Below are 15,455 nucleotides of genomic sequence, written 5' to 3'. Positions count from 1 at the left end.
TATTTTCCAAATGTGGTTTTCATCATTGTTAATTTCTACATAAGGACAACCCTTTTTGATTCGAAGAAAGTTTATGTAACTGCAAAATTCTACATGAGCTATGGGTCAGATCGATTCTAGGAAAGCAAAGGTTGTGTGGCCTAGTGGTGGTCAACTTTCTATTAGTCGGGATTCTGTGTTTTAAAACTTTAAGATTAAGATTAAAATGGAATACTCCCCACTTGCCTGGATGAGTGCGGCTCCCACAGCACTCAAGAAGCTCGACACCGTCTAGGACAAAGCAGCCCCCCTTGATTGGCACCACATCCACAAACATTCACTCCCTCCACCACCGACGCACAGTAGCAGCAGTGTGTGTACCATCTACAAGATGCACTGCAGGAATTCACCATGGCTCCTTAGGCAGCACCTTCCAAACCCATGACCACTACCATCTAGAAGGACAAGGGCAGCAGATAGCTGGGAACACCACCACCTGGAAGTTCCCCTCCAAGTCACTCACCATCCTGACTTGGAAATATATCGCCGTTCCTTCACTGTCGCTGGGTCAAAACTCTGGAACTCTCTCCCTAACAGCACTGTGGGTGTACCTACACCACAAGGACTGCAGCAGTTCAAGAAGGCAGAATGTAATATATTTTAATGTCATAATATTAATAATAATATCCTTTTGCAAAAAACCACAAGTCTCTACATACCAGGAGCGTAGTTAAGCATTGCTCTTTTCAAAAAAATGATCCATTTTTAAATTATTTAAGCTCTTATTTATAAGAAATTAACTCTTTTTGACCCTTACAGCCCCTCATTAGGGGAGTATTTCCTTACACACACTCCTCTGCTCTGTGTGGAGAAATCACCCCTCAGCTTTCTCCTCACTCGCCAAGTCGTTTTAAACTGATGACCCCCTCCTCACCCCCCGCCAGCTAACCAAATCCCCAAACGTGCACACGGATCTCCCCCTTTCACTCAATCAAACCCCCATCAGCATTTTACTAGCAAAACAAAATACTGCAGGCGCTGGAAACCTGAAACAAAACCAGAAAATGCTGAAAAAAACGCAGCAGGTCTGGCAGCGTCGGTGGAGAGAGAGACAGGGTGAACGGGCGGGATTTTCTGTTTGGGGCAGGGTGGAAGAAGAATAAAAGGGAAGGTCTGTGATAGGGTGGAGGGCAGGAGAGATTGAATGACAACAGCTTTCATGACGCACGGCCAATGGGAGCGGAGATGTAAACATTTTAATGCCTATTAAATTTCTTTTTAAAGGGAAGAAAAGTCTGTGTGTAAGGAAATGGTTGTCAGGGTGGCTGAGTGGCTATTATTGATAATTGAGCTGAACTGCAGGCACTTAAGTGGGAACATTAAGTTGATTTGCAATATACTGAGCAACAACGACACATATGCTTTCAACTCCAACTCTATGCCTACACTGTCTCCTATTGGTTACTACAAATCATGTGATCGATCCTAACATGTACTATTCTTAAAGGTACATTCCACACTAAATAAAACCATAATTACTACATTCCCCACCCCCACCCCCTCCCTTTAACTCGGCTGTGCACATAATATTTACACTGGATAAGAAATTTATAAGTTCAGTTTTTCAGGTGGTTTCCTGGTACATGTGGAATGTCGCAGCTCCACAACTTCAGGTTCTTTGTCAGGAACCTCCTTTTCTGGAGTTGTCTGAACATCAGGTGCTTCGGTGAGCACTCGCAGTTCTGTATCCTCAACTCTCACAGGAACATCAGACATGTCAGTCCTGGGTTGAGTATCTTCATGACCGGGTCTGCCTTTCCTGTTGGTCACTGGTGGAACCAAATCTTAGTGATTTGTCTCTCTCTCTCTTCCTTAAATGGTCCACATGTTTATGGATGATCCAGCCTTCCACCTCCACGTGGTAAGATAGAGGTCCAGTCACCGCACTTATTTCACCTGGCAACCACTTTGGTCCTTCTCCGAAGTTTTTCACCTATACCGGCTCTCCCACGGTAAATTCCCTCTCGCGGCTACGCCAGTCGTGTCTAGTTTTCTGGCTTCCCTGACTCCTTTCCACCTTCCCCTCTAAATTCGGCATTATTAAGCTCAATCTCGTCCTGAAACAGCGTTTCAACAATAACTCCGCAGGTGTGACACCTGTTGTTGTGTGAGGGGTGGTGATGTAATGAAAGTGAAAGTGTGCGAGCTTGGGTGCTATGGAAACGCCAGTTCGCTTTCTCACGCCAGCCTTGAACGTTTGAACTGCCCTTTCGGCCAGTCCGTTTGAGGGAGGGTGGGTACGGTGCAGTTTTTGCATGTGCGATACTGGTGAGGCTGATAAACTGTTGAAACTCAGCACTTGTAAATGCCGTGCCGATATCAGAAACAACTACTTCTGGTAGTCTGTGAATGGCAAAACTCTGACGTAGTTTCTCAATTGTAGCGGCCGACGTTGGTGACTTCACCTCATATACGCCCAACCATTTTGAATGGACATCGACAATGAGCAGAAACATTGTTCCCAGGAAAGGTCCAATGTAGTCAATGTGTAACCGCACCCAGAGTCTACTTGGCCACTCCCATGGGTGTAATGGAGCTGTCATTGGCAACTTCTGCAGTTGCTGACATTGTACACAGCGCTTTACTAAACTCTCTATTTCTCCATCCATCCCAGGTCACCATAGATAGCTGCGTGCTATGGTCTTCATTCGGGAAATTCCTGGATGGACACTGTGTAGTTCAATTAACAGTGGCTCCCTTCCCTTTGGAGGAACTATCACTCGTGCTCCCCACAATAAGATGCCATCCTGGCTGGTTATTTCATGTCTTCTGTTGAAATATGGGTTTCATTTCATCAGATACAGGCTCCTGTGACAAACCCTGTAGCACTTGTCCTCGTACCTGAGATAGGACTGGGTCTCGACTTGTCCAGTCTCTGACCTGTCGAGCACATACCGGCGAGGAATCTATGGGATTTAACAGTAAAACAAGTTCCTGTAGAACTGGGACGTGCTCAACATTTCCTTGTGAAGGTAAACGACTAAGGGCATCGGTATTTGTGATTTGATTGCCAGGCCTATGTACAAAAGTGTATTTATTTGTATGCTGCCCGAATTAAAGCCCATCAATGTATTCTTTGAGGCTATGGGTGGTATAGCCTTGTCCTGACTAAACAATCCTAGCAATGGTTTGTGGTCTGAAATGATTGTAAAATGGTGGCCGTGTGCGTATTGGTGAAATTTCTTGATGCCAAAGATGATGGACAAGCCATTTTCTATCAGCAAATACCCCTTTTCCACTGTGGTGAACGTTGTTGATATGTATCCTATTGGCCGTTCTGTGCTGTCGTCCATTCGATGAGAGAGCACTCGCTCCATAGGGAGATGCATCACCTGTCAGCACCAATTCTTTCGTCTGGTCCTAATTCACTAATAGATTGGACAAGTGTAACAATTGCTTCACTTTTATGAAAGCTTCTTTCTGGGGCACCTCCCAAGGACCAACATTGGTTCTTTTTGAGTAGAGAATGCAGGGGGGCCAGCACTGTAGACAAATTGGGTAAGAACCACCCATAATAGTTGATCATTCCCGGGAATGATTTGAGCTCTGAGGCGTTCTTTGGTGCAGGTGCCTCCCTTATGGCTTTCACTTTCTCCTCAACCGGGTGGAGGCCCTGTGAATCTACCCGGTGTCCCAAAGAGATTACCTCCCTCGCTTGGAATGTGCACTTTTTCTTTTTTAAATGCACTCCAGCTTGCAAGGATCATTTTAAGACTTCTAAGTTTGCCAAATGCTCTTTTTCAGTGAATCCTGTCAGTACATTGTCTAAATAGACTACAACCTGGGGCAGTCCCTGCAGTAAACTTTCCATTGTTCTCTGAGAGATGGTACAAGCGGAGGAGACACCGAAAGGCAATCGTGTACATTGGTACAACCCTTTGTGGGTATTAATTGTGACAAATTCCCAGGAGGCATTATCTAACTCTAGTTGTTGATAAGCATGACTCATGTCAAGCTTGGTGTACATTGTCCCTCCTGCCAGCTTGGCATACAGGTCTTCGATTTTTGGAATGGGGAGCCTGTCTAGCTACTTTATTCACCGTCAGTTTGTAGTCTCCACAAATTCGGATGCTTTAGTTGGGTTTCAGGACGGGGACTATGGGTGATGTCCATTCTGAGAACTGAACAGGTTGTATAACGCCCAGTTTCTCTAGTCTGTTTGGTTCAATGTCGACTTTTTCTCACAGGGCGTGTGGCACCGGTCTCACCGTCATGAACTGAGGGGTTGCTTCTGGATCCACATGAATCTTGGCCTGCAGGCCTTGGATTTTCCCCAGTTCATCCTTAAAGACAGTGGCGTACGTTCTGAGTAGCTCTGGTAGCCCACTTGCTCTCAACTGGGAAATTTCAGCCCATTCCAACTTAATCTCCTTTAACCAATTTCACCCCAGGAGTCTTGGCCCTTCACCTGCTACCACCATCAAGGGTAGCTTTGCCGATTGGCTTCCAAAATGGACAGTTACTCTGCTCATGCCTTTTACTTGAATACCTCCACCCGTATATGTTTTTAGTTTGGCGGCTGTTTCTCCTAAACTTAATTGATGTTCATCATTATTCAAATATCTGAGGGTATGGTCCCCAATTACTGTAGTGGAAGCTCCCGTGTCTACTTCCATCCTAACAGGGCTGCTATTTACATTCACTGTGACAAATATTGGCTCTGTTCTTTCAACTTTCAGATTAAACAACCAGTAAATATCTGAATTTGTAGTTTCAGGCTCTTCTACATTGTAGATTTCATTGGGCTTCTTCTTTAGTTTACAAGCCTTGTCGAATCTTTCCTTGCGCTGCCTCATCGTGTGTCCATTTCTGTGACAATAATGGCCTTTGATTTTTTTAAGCTGCCGATCACTGAAAGACAGCTCGTTTCCACCTCCAGTAAAAGTATTTCTTGATCTCGCTGCCAAGTTATTTTTTTTTATCCTTCGGTGAACAGGGGGTTGTTTCCCGCTTCTCGGCAGGTCCTTGCGTTTTTTGTGCCCTTTAGGCTTAGGGTTTCCCGCCTGATGTGGAGGTCGGCGCCATTTTGCGCGCCCTGTATGGCTTTTGAGTCTCTTACTGCACTTTCCAGGGCTGGCTCTCTCTCTCTCTCTCTAGCACCTTCATGAAATCCAGATTCACTTCGGACAATAATCCTTTCTGAATAGTGTCCTCAGTCACACCACACACGAGATGATCTCTGAGCACGTCGTTTATAAACATACCAAAGGCACGATGGCCTGAATTGTCCCCGTGTCGGGCAGGCTCGGTGGGAGCGGGCAGGAGATCAGCTCCACGCCGCCATTTTACGGCAGGCGGGGCCAATCAATGTCCACCCAGCGTAACACGCAAGCGGTAGTGCTGAGTGCTACCTGTGCAAGCGGGCAGGCAGGGGAGAGGAAGGAGAGTCGGGTCCAGCACTCTTTCACGCACGCGTGCAAAAGAGCGACTTCAATCTCCGAGGCCCGGCCCCGCACATCAGCTGAAAAGTAACCCGGCCAATGTTTCATTAGCTACTTCAGATTTTCCACCTCATCTGCAATGGTCTCACCCAGGGCTCTATTTCGGGAAGTAAAGCGGAACTTTTGCATCGTGACTGGGGGCTTTGGTTGATAAATGACCCTTCACAAGGTCCACCAATTCATCAAAACATTTCGAATCTAGGGCACTGGGTACCATCAAATTTTAAATCGAGTTGTAGGATTCAGCCTCTACAGCCTCTGCGGTAAAGAATTCCACAGATTGACTACCCTTTGAGAGAAGAAATTCCTCCTCATCTCTGTCTTAAATGGGTGACCACTTACTCTGAGATTATGCCCTCTGGTCCTAGAATCTCCCACAAGGGAAAACAACCTCTCAGCATCTACCCTGTCAAGCCCCCTAAGAATCCTATAGATTTCAATAAGGTCACCTCTCACTCTTCTAAACTCCAATGAGTACAGGCCCAACCTACTCAACCTCTCCTCATAAGAAAATCCCTCCATACCTGGGATCAACCTAGTGAACCTTCTCTGGACTGCCTCCAATGCCAGTATATCTTTCCTTAGTTAAGGGGACCAAAACTGTTCACAGTATTCTACAGAAATCTTGTTCAAATATATCCCCAGGATCTGATTGTAAAAGAACGTTTATGGATGGTTATAGTTTTCATTTAGAAGAATCCATTTTTCTGGCCTCCATGATGTCATCAACAGGCATGAGTCTTATTGGCGGTGCTCATACTGACATGGGAGCCAATCAGGAAGTGTCTAACCACAGGAAAATAACTCACGGGTTAATTGGGCTGTAAATGTAGATATAGCAGCGTGGGTAGCGGGAAACCAAGGCCCTGTCTGCCCTCTTGGCTGGAGTTACAGGATCCCATGGCACTATTTTTAAAATTAATTCACGGGATGTGGGTTTCTCTGGCTGGGCCCAGCATTTATTGCCCATCCCTAGTTGCCCTTGAGAAGGTGATGGTGAGCTGCCTTCTTGAACCGCTGCAGTCCGTGTGGTGTAGGTACACCCACAGTGCTGTTAGGGAGGGAGTTCCTATTTATTGACGTTGTAGCAGTTTGACACAGCTGAGTGTCTCGCTCGGTCATTTCAGGGGGCAGTTAAGAGTCAACCACATTGCTGTGGGTCTGGAGTCACATGTAGGCCAGACCAGGGCAGCAGATTTCCTTCCCTAAAGGACATTCTCTCTCTCCCTCCCTCTTTCTTTCTCCCTCTCACTCTCCCTCTTTCTCTTTCTCTCTCTCTCTCTCTCTCTCTCCTTTTATTATAAGCGCACCATCAGTCCTGGGTTCCCTCCACCTACCCTTTGCAGAGATTTTCGGCTTGTTCTGATCCAGGAGCTCACCGCCCTCCGTCTCCGCACTCTCCTCACTCTCACTGTCACTGGTCACCCCGTGCTCCTGCTCCGAGGAGCTGCTGAGAATCCGCTGGCTTTTATTGAGCTCCTTCAGGACTTTTCTCTGGAAAATGAAGGTCAGGTTAAGGAGCAGCCACTTCCAGAAACAGGGCAAACTCGGCAAGATTCCACGGTTCCCCGGGAGAGAGGGAGGGAAGGCATTGTGAATTTAAAACTACCATGTTGGGTCAGAGATACTCAACGCTCACGGTGTGTCAGGCTGAAGCTGAACAGAGGGTGGGAGTTTAGAAGCAACTCGGCCTAAAAGGTCATCATTCAGCCCCATCCCACTTTACCAGCTCACATGCCATCAGTAATACCACCCGGATCCACCTCTGTAACATCGCCCGACTTCAGCTCATCTGCCGGTGAAACCTCAGGCCTTCGTTACCTCCAGACTCGCCCATGCCAACTCTCTCCTGGCTGCTCTCCCACATTCTACCCTCCCTAAACTTGAGGTCATCCAAAACTCTCCTGCCCGTATCTTAACTCACACCCCGTTCCAATCCCCTGCCACTCCCTGTGCTCAATGACCCCATTGGCTCCTGGTCAAGAAACATCTCAATGTTAAAATTCCCATATTCCCATCCATGTTTTCAAGTCCCTCCACGGCCTCGCCCCTCCCTATCTCTGTAACCTCCTCCAGCCCCACAACCCTCAGGGATCTCTGCAGCCCTCTAACTCCAGCCTCTTGAACACCCCCAACTTCAATCGCTCCACTATTGGTGGCCGTGCCTGGGGCCCAGACTATCCAATCTTGTCTATCTGTATTCCTACACCCTATTACTTCAGAGCATCACACAGGAGGCCATTCGACCCATCATTCCTGTGCAAATCCCCTCTAAACCTCCTGCCCCTTAGCTTAAATCTATGCCCCCTAGTTATTGACCCCGCCACTAAGGGGAAAAGTTTCTTCCTATTACTCTATCTATGCCCCATATAATTTTGTATACCTCTCTCAGGCCCCCCCTCAGCCTTCTCTGCTCTAAGGAAAACAACCCTAGCCTATCCAGTCTCTCTTCATAGCTGAAATACTCCAGCCCAGGCAACATCCTGGTGAATCTCCTCTGCACCCTCTCCAGTGCAATCACATCCTTCCTGTAGTGTGGCGACCAGAACTGCACACAGTACTCCAGCTGTGGCCTAACTAGTGTTTTATACAGCTCCAACATAACCTCCCTGCTCTTATATTCTATGCCTCAGCTAATAAAGTCAAGTATCCCATAAGCCTTCTTAACCACCTTATCTACCTGTGCTGCTGCCTTCAGGGATCTATGGACATGCACATCAAGGTCCCTCTGATCCCCTGTACTTCCTAGGGTCCTACCATTCGTTGTGTGTTCTCTTGCTGTGTTAGTCCTCCCAAAATGCATCACCTCACACTTTTCTGGGTTGAATTCCATTTGCCGCTGCTCTGCCCACCTGACCAGTCAATTGATATCCTCCTGCAGTTTATGGCTATCCTTCTCACTATTTGCCACTCTATCCATTTTCGTGTCATCCACGATCTTCTTGATCATAGCCCCTACATTAAGTCCACATCATTTATGTACACCACAAACAGCAAGGGCCCCAGCACCGAGCCCTGTGGAACCCCATTGCAAACAGACTTCCAGTAACAGAAACATCCCTCTACCATCACCCTCTGCTTCCTGTCTCTCAGCCAATTTTGGATCCAACGTGCCACTTTGCCTCGAATCCCATGGGCTCTTACTTCCTTGACCAGTCTGCCATGAGGGACTTTATCCAAAGTCTTGCTAAAGTTCATGTAGACCACATCAAATACATTACCCTCATTAACACTCCTGGTTACCCCCTCAAAAAATTCAATCAAATTTGTCAAACACGACCTTCCCTTAACAAATCCATGCCGACTATCCCTGATTAATCCGTGTCTCTCCAAGTGCAGATATATTCTGTCCCTCAGAATTGTTTCTAGTAACTTCTCCACCACCGAGGTTAGACTGACTGGCCTGTAATTTCCTGGTCTATCCCTTCCTCCCTTTTTTAATGATGGGACAGCGTTAGCATCCTCCAGTCCTCTGACACCTCACCTGTGGCCAGAGAGGATTTGCAAATTACTGCCAGGGCCCCTGATATCTCTTCCCTTGCATCCCTCAACAGCCTGGGATACATCTCATCCGGGCCACCGGGTTTATCCATTTTTAATGCCGCTAAGTGCACTAGTATCTCCTCTCTCTCTATGTTAATGTCCTCTAATATTTCACAGTCCTCCACCCTGATGTCTATACCTGCGTTGTCCTTTTCCATTGTGAAGACCAACGCAAAGTATTCATTGAGGACTGTACCCACGTCTCCCGGGTCCACACACACATTACCTCTATGATCCCTAACTGGCCCTACTCTGTCCCTAGTTATTCTCTTGCTCTTCATATATTTAAAAAACCCCTTTGGGTTTTCCTTTATTCTACCCACCAATGCTTACTCACACACTCTCTTAGCTTTCCTAATTTCCTTTTTAAGTTCCCCTTAGTTTGATCTCCTTAAATTAATGAGGTAGTTGATGCATTGGTGTTAATTTTCCAAAATTCCCTAGATTCTGGAAAGGTTCCATCAGACTGGAAAGTAACAAATACAACCCCTGTATTCAAGAAGGGAGGGAGGCAGAAAACAGGAAACTATGGGCCAGTTAACTTGACGTCTGTCGTGGGGAAGGTGTTAGAGTCGATCTTTAAAGGTTATAGCCGGACACTGAGAAAAGCTCAAGGTAATCAGGCAGAGTCAGCATGGCTTTGTGAAAGGGAAATCATGTTTAACCAATTTATTAAAATTCTTTGAAGGAATAACATGTGCAGTGGATAAAGGGGAACCTGTAGACATGCTGTACTTGGATTTCCAGAAGGCACTTGATAAGGTGCCACATCAAAGGTTATTGCAGATTACTAGGCCAGTGACACCCCAGGAAACTTCAGGCCAGTTAGCTTAATATCTGTCAGAGGGAAAATGTCAGAAGCTATTACTAAAGGTGTTATAGCAGTGCACTTGGAAAAATTCAAGGCAATCAGGCAGAGTCAACATGGTTTTGTGAAAGGGAAATCATGTTTAACCAATTCATTGGATTCTTTGAAGGAGTCACATGTGCTGTGGATAAAGGGGAACCGGTGGATGTACTGTACTTAGATTTCCAGAAGGCATTTAATAAAGTGTCACATCAGAAGTTATTACAGAAAATAAAAGTGCATGGTCTAGGGGGTAACACATTAGCCTGGATAGGAGATTGGCTGGCTGGCAGAAAACAGAGAGTATGCGTAAATGGGTCTTTTTCTGATTGGCAGGATGTGACGAGTGGGGTCCCACAGGGGTCTGTGCTGGGGCCTCAACTTTTTACAATTGACATCAATGACTTAGATGAGGGGAGTGAAGACATGGGAGCTAAATTTGCAGATGACACAAAGATAGGAAGGAAAGTATGTTGTGAAGAAGACGTAAGGTATTTGTGACATAAGCTGAGTGAGTGGGCAAAAATGTGGCAGATGGAGTATAACGTGGGAAAATGTGAAGATGTTCACTTTGGCAGAAAGAATAAAGTTAACTGGAGAATGACTGCAGCATTCCAAGGTGCAGAGGGATCTGGGTGTTTTAATGTATGAGTCATAAAAAGTTAGTATGCAGGTACAGCAAGTAATTAAGAAGGCTAATGGAATGCTATCCTTAATTAAGAGAGGAGTAAACATAAAAGTGAGGATGTTATGCTTCAGTTATACAGGGTAATGGTGAGACCGCACCTCGAATACTGTGTGCAGTTTTGGTCTCCTTATTTAAGGAAGGATGTAAATGTGTTGGAGGTAGTTCAGGGGAGGTTTACTAGATTGATATCTGGAATGAGCGGGTTGTCTTAAGAGGAAAGGTTGGACAGACTGGGCTTGTTTCCACTGGAGTTTAGAAGAGTGAGGGGTGGTTTGATTGAAGTTTACAAGATCCTGAACGGCCTTGACAAGGTGGACATGGAAAGGATGTTGCCTCTTGTGGGTGAGTCCAGAACTAGGGGGCATTGTTTTAAAATTAGGGGCCACCCTTTTAGGACAGAGATGAGGAGAAGTTCTTTCTCTCAGAGGGTTGTGCGACTTTGGCACTCTCTGTCTCAGAAAGCGTTAAGGCGGAGATAGATAGATTCTTGTTAAACAAGGGAATCAAAGATCATTGGGGGTAGATGAGAATGTGGAACTCGAAACACAAACAGATCAGCCATGATCTAATTAAATAGCAAAGCAGGCTCGAGGGGCCGAATGGCCACTCCTGCTGCTATTTCATGTGTGATGTCAGAGAGCTGCACACTGACAGCTCGCCCCTGATGTTCTGCCTGTGGTCACCGTACCTGCAGCCTGGGCTCCTGGGCCATTTTGGCATGCTGCAATGCATTCTGGTAGCAGCTGTCCAGTTCAGTCCGCCCTGCCCCATCCATTTTCTTGGCCACTGCGATGTTCAGCCATGTTTTGCACACCTGTAGAGAAATTCAACAATTAGACACCTACAACCTTACTGCATTGGCAGGAGGCCCACGGGGGGAAAAGGGCAATCTGATTGGTGTGTGTAAGGATGCAACGCATTACCTGGGTGATAGAGCCTCACGGCGAGGTTGTCGGGCTGAGTCTACACACCGAGATCCACCCTGGAGACTTGGTGTCATGCCTCAGAGTGAATATAAGATTGAGGAGCAGAGTTAGACCCTTCAGCCCCTCGAACCTGCTCCACTAGTCAATAAGATCATGACTGACCTGACTGCAGCCTTCATTCCACTTTCCTCTCTGCCCCCCTACATAGCCCGCATCTCCCTTGTCTATCTGTCTAACTCAGCCTTCAATGTATTCAATGACCCAGCCTCCGCTGCTCTCTGGGATAGAGAATTCCAAAGATTAATGACCCTCGGGGAGAAGAGATTCCTCCTCATCTCCGTAATAACTGGCAGACCCCCTATTCTGAAACTGTGCCCCTTAATTCAAGGAACCCCCATGAGGGGAAACATCCTGTCAGCATCCACCTGGTCAAGGGACACTCAGAATCTTACATGATTCAATAAGATCACCTCTCATTCTTCTAAAGTCCAGTCCTTACCCGGTCTGGCTCTGTATGTGACTCCAATGAGTATAGGCCCAACCTACTCAACCTCTCCTCATAAGACAACCCCTTCAACGCAGTTGAGTGAACCTTCTCTGGACTGACTAAGCGGGGATGTCCCTCTTTAAGTAAGGAGAAGGATGGGGGCCATTTGGGCAATGCCTGGGACACTGAGACAATCGATAACAATTTGCTGTTAGGTGCCACTCACGTTGCTGCAGGACTGAAGTCACAGAGACCCCCAGACTGGGTAAGGACTGGAGTCACAGAGACCCCCAGACTGGGTAAGGACTGGAGTCACATACAGACCCAGACCGGGTAAGGACTGGAGTCACATACAGACCCAGACCGGGTAAGGACTGGAGTCACAGAGACCCCCAGACCGGGTAAGGACTGGAGTCACATACAGACGCAGACCGGGTAAGGACTGGAGTCACATACAGACCCAGACTGGGTAAGGACTGGAGTCACATAGAGACCCAGACCGGGTAAGGACTGGAGTCACATACAGAGCCAGACCGGTTAGGGACTGGAGTCACATAGAGACCCAGACTGGGTAAGGATGGGAGTCACATAGAGATCCAGACCGGGTAAGGACTGGAGTCACATACAGAGCCAGACTGGGTAAGGACTGGAGTCACATAGAGACCCGGACCGGCTCAGGACTGGAGTCACATAGAGTCCCAGACCGGGTAAGGACTGGAGTCACATAGAGAGCCAGACTGGGTAAGGACTGGAGTCACATAGAGACCCAGATTCCGTAAGGACTGGAGTCACATAGATACCCAGACTGGGTAAGGACTGGAGTCACATACAGAGCCAGACTGGGTAAGGACTGGGGTCACATACAGAGCCAGACTGGGTAAGGACTGGAGTCACATAGATACCCAGACCGGAAAAGGACTGGAGTCACATACAGAGCCAGACTGGGTAAGGACTGGGGTCACATAGAGACCCAGACTGGGTAAGGACTGGAGTCACATACAGAGCCAGACTGGGTAAGGACTGGAGTCACATACAGAGCCAGACCGGGTAAGGACTGGAGTCACATACAGAGCCAGGCCGGGTAAGGACTGGAGTCACATACAGAGCCAGACCGGGTAAGGACTGGAGTCACATACAGAGCCAGACCGGGTAAGGACTGGAGTTACATACAGACCCAGACCGGGTAAGGACGGGAGTCACATGGAGCCAGACCGGGTAAGGACTCGAGTTACATAGAGAGCCAGACTGGGTAGGACTGGAGTCACATAGAGAGCCAGACTGGGTAGGACTGGATTCACATAGAGACCTAGACCGGGTAAGGACTGGAGTCACATAGAGACCTAGACCGGGTAAGGACTGGAGTCACATAGAGACCTAGACTGGGTAAGGACTGGAGTCACATAGAGACCTAGACCGGGTAAGGGCTGGAGTCACATAGAGACCCAGCCCGTGTAAGGACTGGAGTCACATAGAGACCCAGACTGGGTGAGGGCTGGAGTCACATAGAGTACCAGACCGGGTAAGGACTGGAGTCACATAGAGAGCCAGACTGGGTAAGGACTGGAGTCACATAGAGGCCCAGACTGGTTAAGGACTGGAGTCACATAGAGGCCCAGACCGGGTAAGGACTGGAGTCACATAGAGACCCAGATTCCGTAAGGACTGGAGTCACATAGATACCCAGACTGGGTAAGGACTGGAGTCACATAGAGGCCCAGACCGGGTAAGGACTGGAGTCACATAGAGACCCAGACTGGGTAAGGACTGGAGTCACATAGAGACCCAGATTCCGTAAGGACTGGAGTCACATAGAGACCCAGACTGGGTAAGGACTGGAGTCACATAGAGACCCAGATTCCGTAAGGACTGGAGTCACATAGAGAGCCAGACTGGGTAAGGACTGGAGTCACATACAGCCCCAGATCGGATAAAGACTGGAGTCACATACAGACCCAGACTGGGTAAGGACTGGAGTCACATACAGCCCCAGATCGGATAAGGACTGGAGTCACAGAGACGCAGACCGGGTAAGGACTGGAGTCACATACAGAGCCAGACTGGGTAAGGACTGGAGTCACATAGGGACCCGGACCGGCTCAGGACTGGAGTCACATAGAGACCCAGACTGGGTAAGGACTGGAGTCACATAGAGAGCCAGACTGGGTAAGGACTGGAGTCACATAGAGACCCAGACCGGGTAAGGACTGGAGTCACATAGAGAGCCAGACTGGGTAAGGACTGGAATCACATAGAGACCCAGACCGGGTAAGGACTGGAATCACATAGAGACCCAGACCGGGTAAGGACTGGAGTCACATACCGAGCCAGACTGGGTAACGATGGTCAGTTTCTTTTCCTGAACAGCACAGAAGGGAAGAAAAAGTCAGATTTGCATTTCTACGGCACCTTCACCACCACAGCATGTCTCAAAGTGCTTGGCAGCCAATGAGTTTCTACTGAAATATAGTCACTGCTTCTCTGTACATGGCAACCAATTTGTAAAGAGCAGGATCCCACAAACAGCAATGTGAGAATGATCAGAACATTTGTTTTAGGGACACTGATTGAGTGATAATATCGGCCTGGGTGAGTGCAGCTCCCACAACACTCAAGAAGCCTGACACCATCCAGGACAAAGCAGCCCCACTTGATTGGCAGCACATCTACAAATATTCACTCCCTCCACCACCGACGCACAGTAGCAGCAGTGTGTGTACCATCTACAAGATACACTGCAGGAACTCACCAAGGCTCCTTAGACAGTACCTTCCAAACCCACGACCACTACCATCTAGAAGGACAAGGGCAACAGATAGATGGGAACACCACCACCTGGAAGTTCCCCTCCAAGTCACTCACCATCCTGACTTGGAAATATATTGCCATTCCTTCACTGTCGCTGGGTCAAAATCCTGGAATTCTCCCTCTGATTTCCCTTTGATATTTTAACAAACTCTCAACTTATCTCAAAATGCAAATGTTAGATCCAACCTTTGTACTTGTACCTCAAACTTAACACCTCTATCCTCTTCATGTTTTAAACCCCCCAGACAACCTGACTCCGATTAATCTCTTCCCAGCTTAATTATATCACACACACACACACAATATTCCTCAAAACTATTTAAAAATATTTCATGTATTCTCACAACGCCCACAACCGAGGAATAAGGATGGTGTAGTGGTATTGTCACTGGACTAGTGATCCAGGGACCCAGGGTAATGCTCTGGGGACCTGGGTTTGAATCCCACCACAGCAGATGGTGAAATTTGAATTCAATAAAAATCTGGAATTAAAAGTCTGATGATGACCATGAAACCATTGTCGATTGTTGTAAAAACCGATCTGGTTCACTAATGTCCTTTAGGGAAGGAAATCTGCCGCCCTTACCTGGTCTGGCCTACATGTGACTCCAGACCCACAGCAATGTGGTTGACTCTTAAATGCCCTCTGTACAAGGGCAATTAGGGATGGGCAATAAAT

The 15,455-nt window shown here is 47.5% G+C and overlaps 1 protein-coding gene across 1 annotated transcript in view; it reads right to left on the bottom strand.

The window, feature by feature from the left end:
* LOC144674598 (tonsoku-like protein) overlaps positions 1 to 15,455 on the bottom strand; it is a 94,795-nt gene that overhangs the window by 68,681 nt on the left and 10,659 nt on the right. Inside the window, exons 4-5 of the mRNA XM_078535875.1 lie at positions 11,247 to 11,372; positions 6,818 to 6,974 (exon numbers count right to left, since the gene is read on the bottom strand). Coding sequence (XP_078392001.1) covers positions 6,818 to 6,974; positions 11,247 to 11,372 — 283 coding nt within the window. The remainder of the gene's footprint in view (positions 1 to 6,817; positions 6,975 to 11,246; positions 11,373 to 15,455) is intronic.

The sequence above is a fragment of the Cetorhinus maximus genome, chromosome 3 (genome assembly GCF_964194155.1).
Source record: "Cetorhinus maximus chromosome 3, sCetMax3.hap1.1, whole genome shotgun sequence".
NCBI classification, from domain to species: Eukaryota; Metazoa; Chordata; class Chondrichthyes; order Lamniformes; family Cetorhinidae; genus Cetorhinus; species Cetorhinus maximus.
Note: the sequence above shows the minus strand (reverse complement) of the source record. Positions and strands in the feature narration are given on the sequence as shown.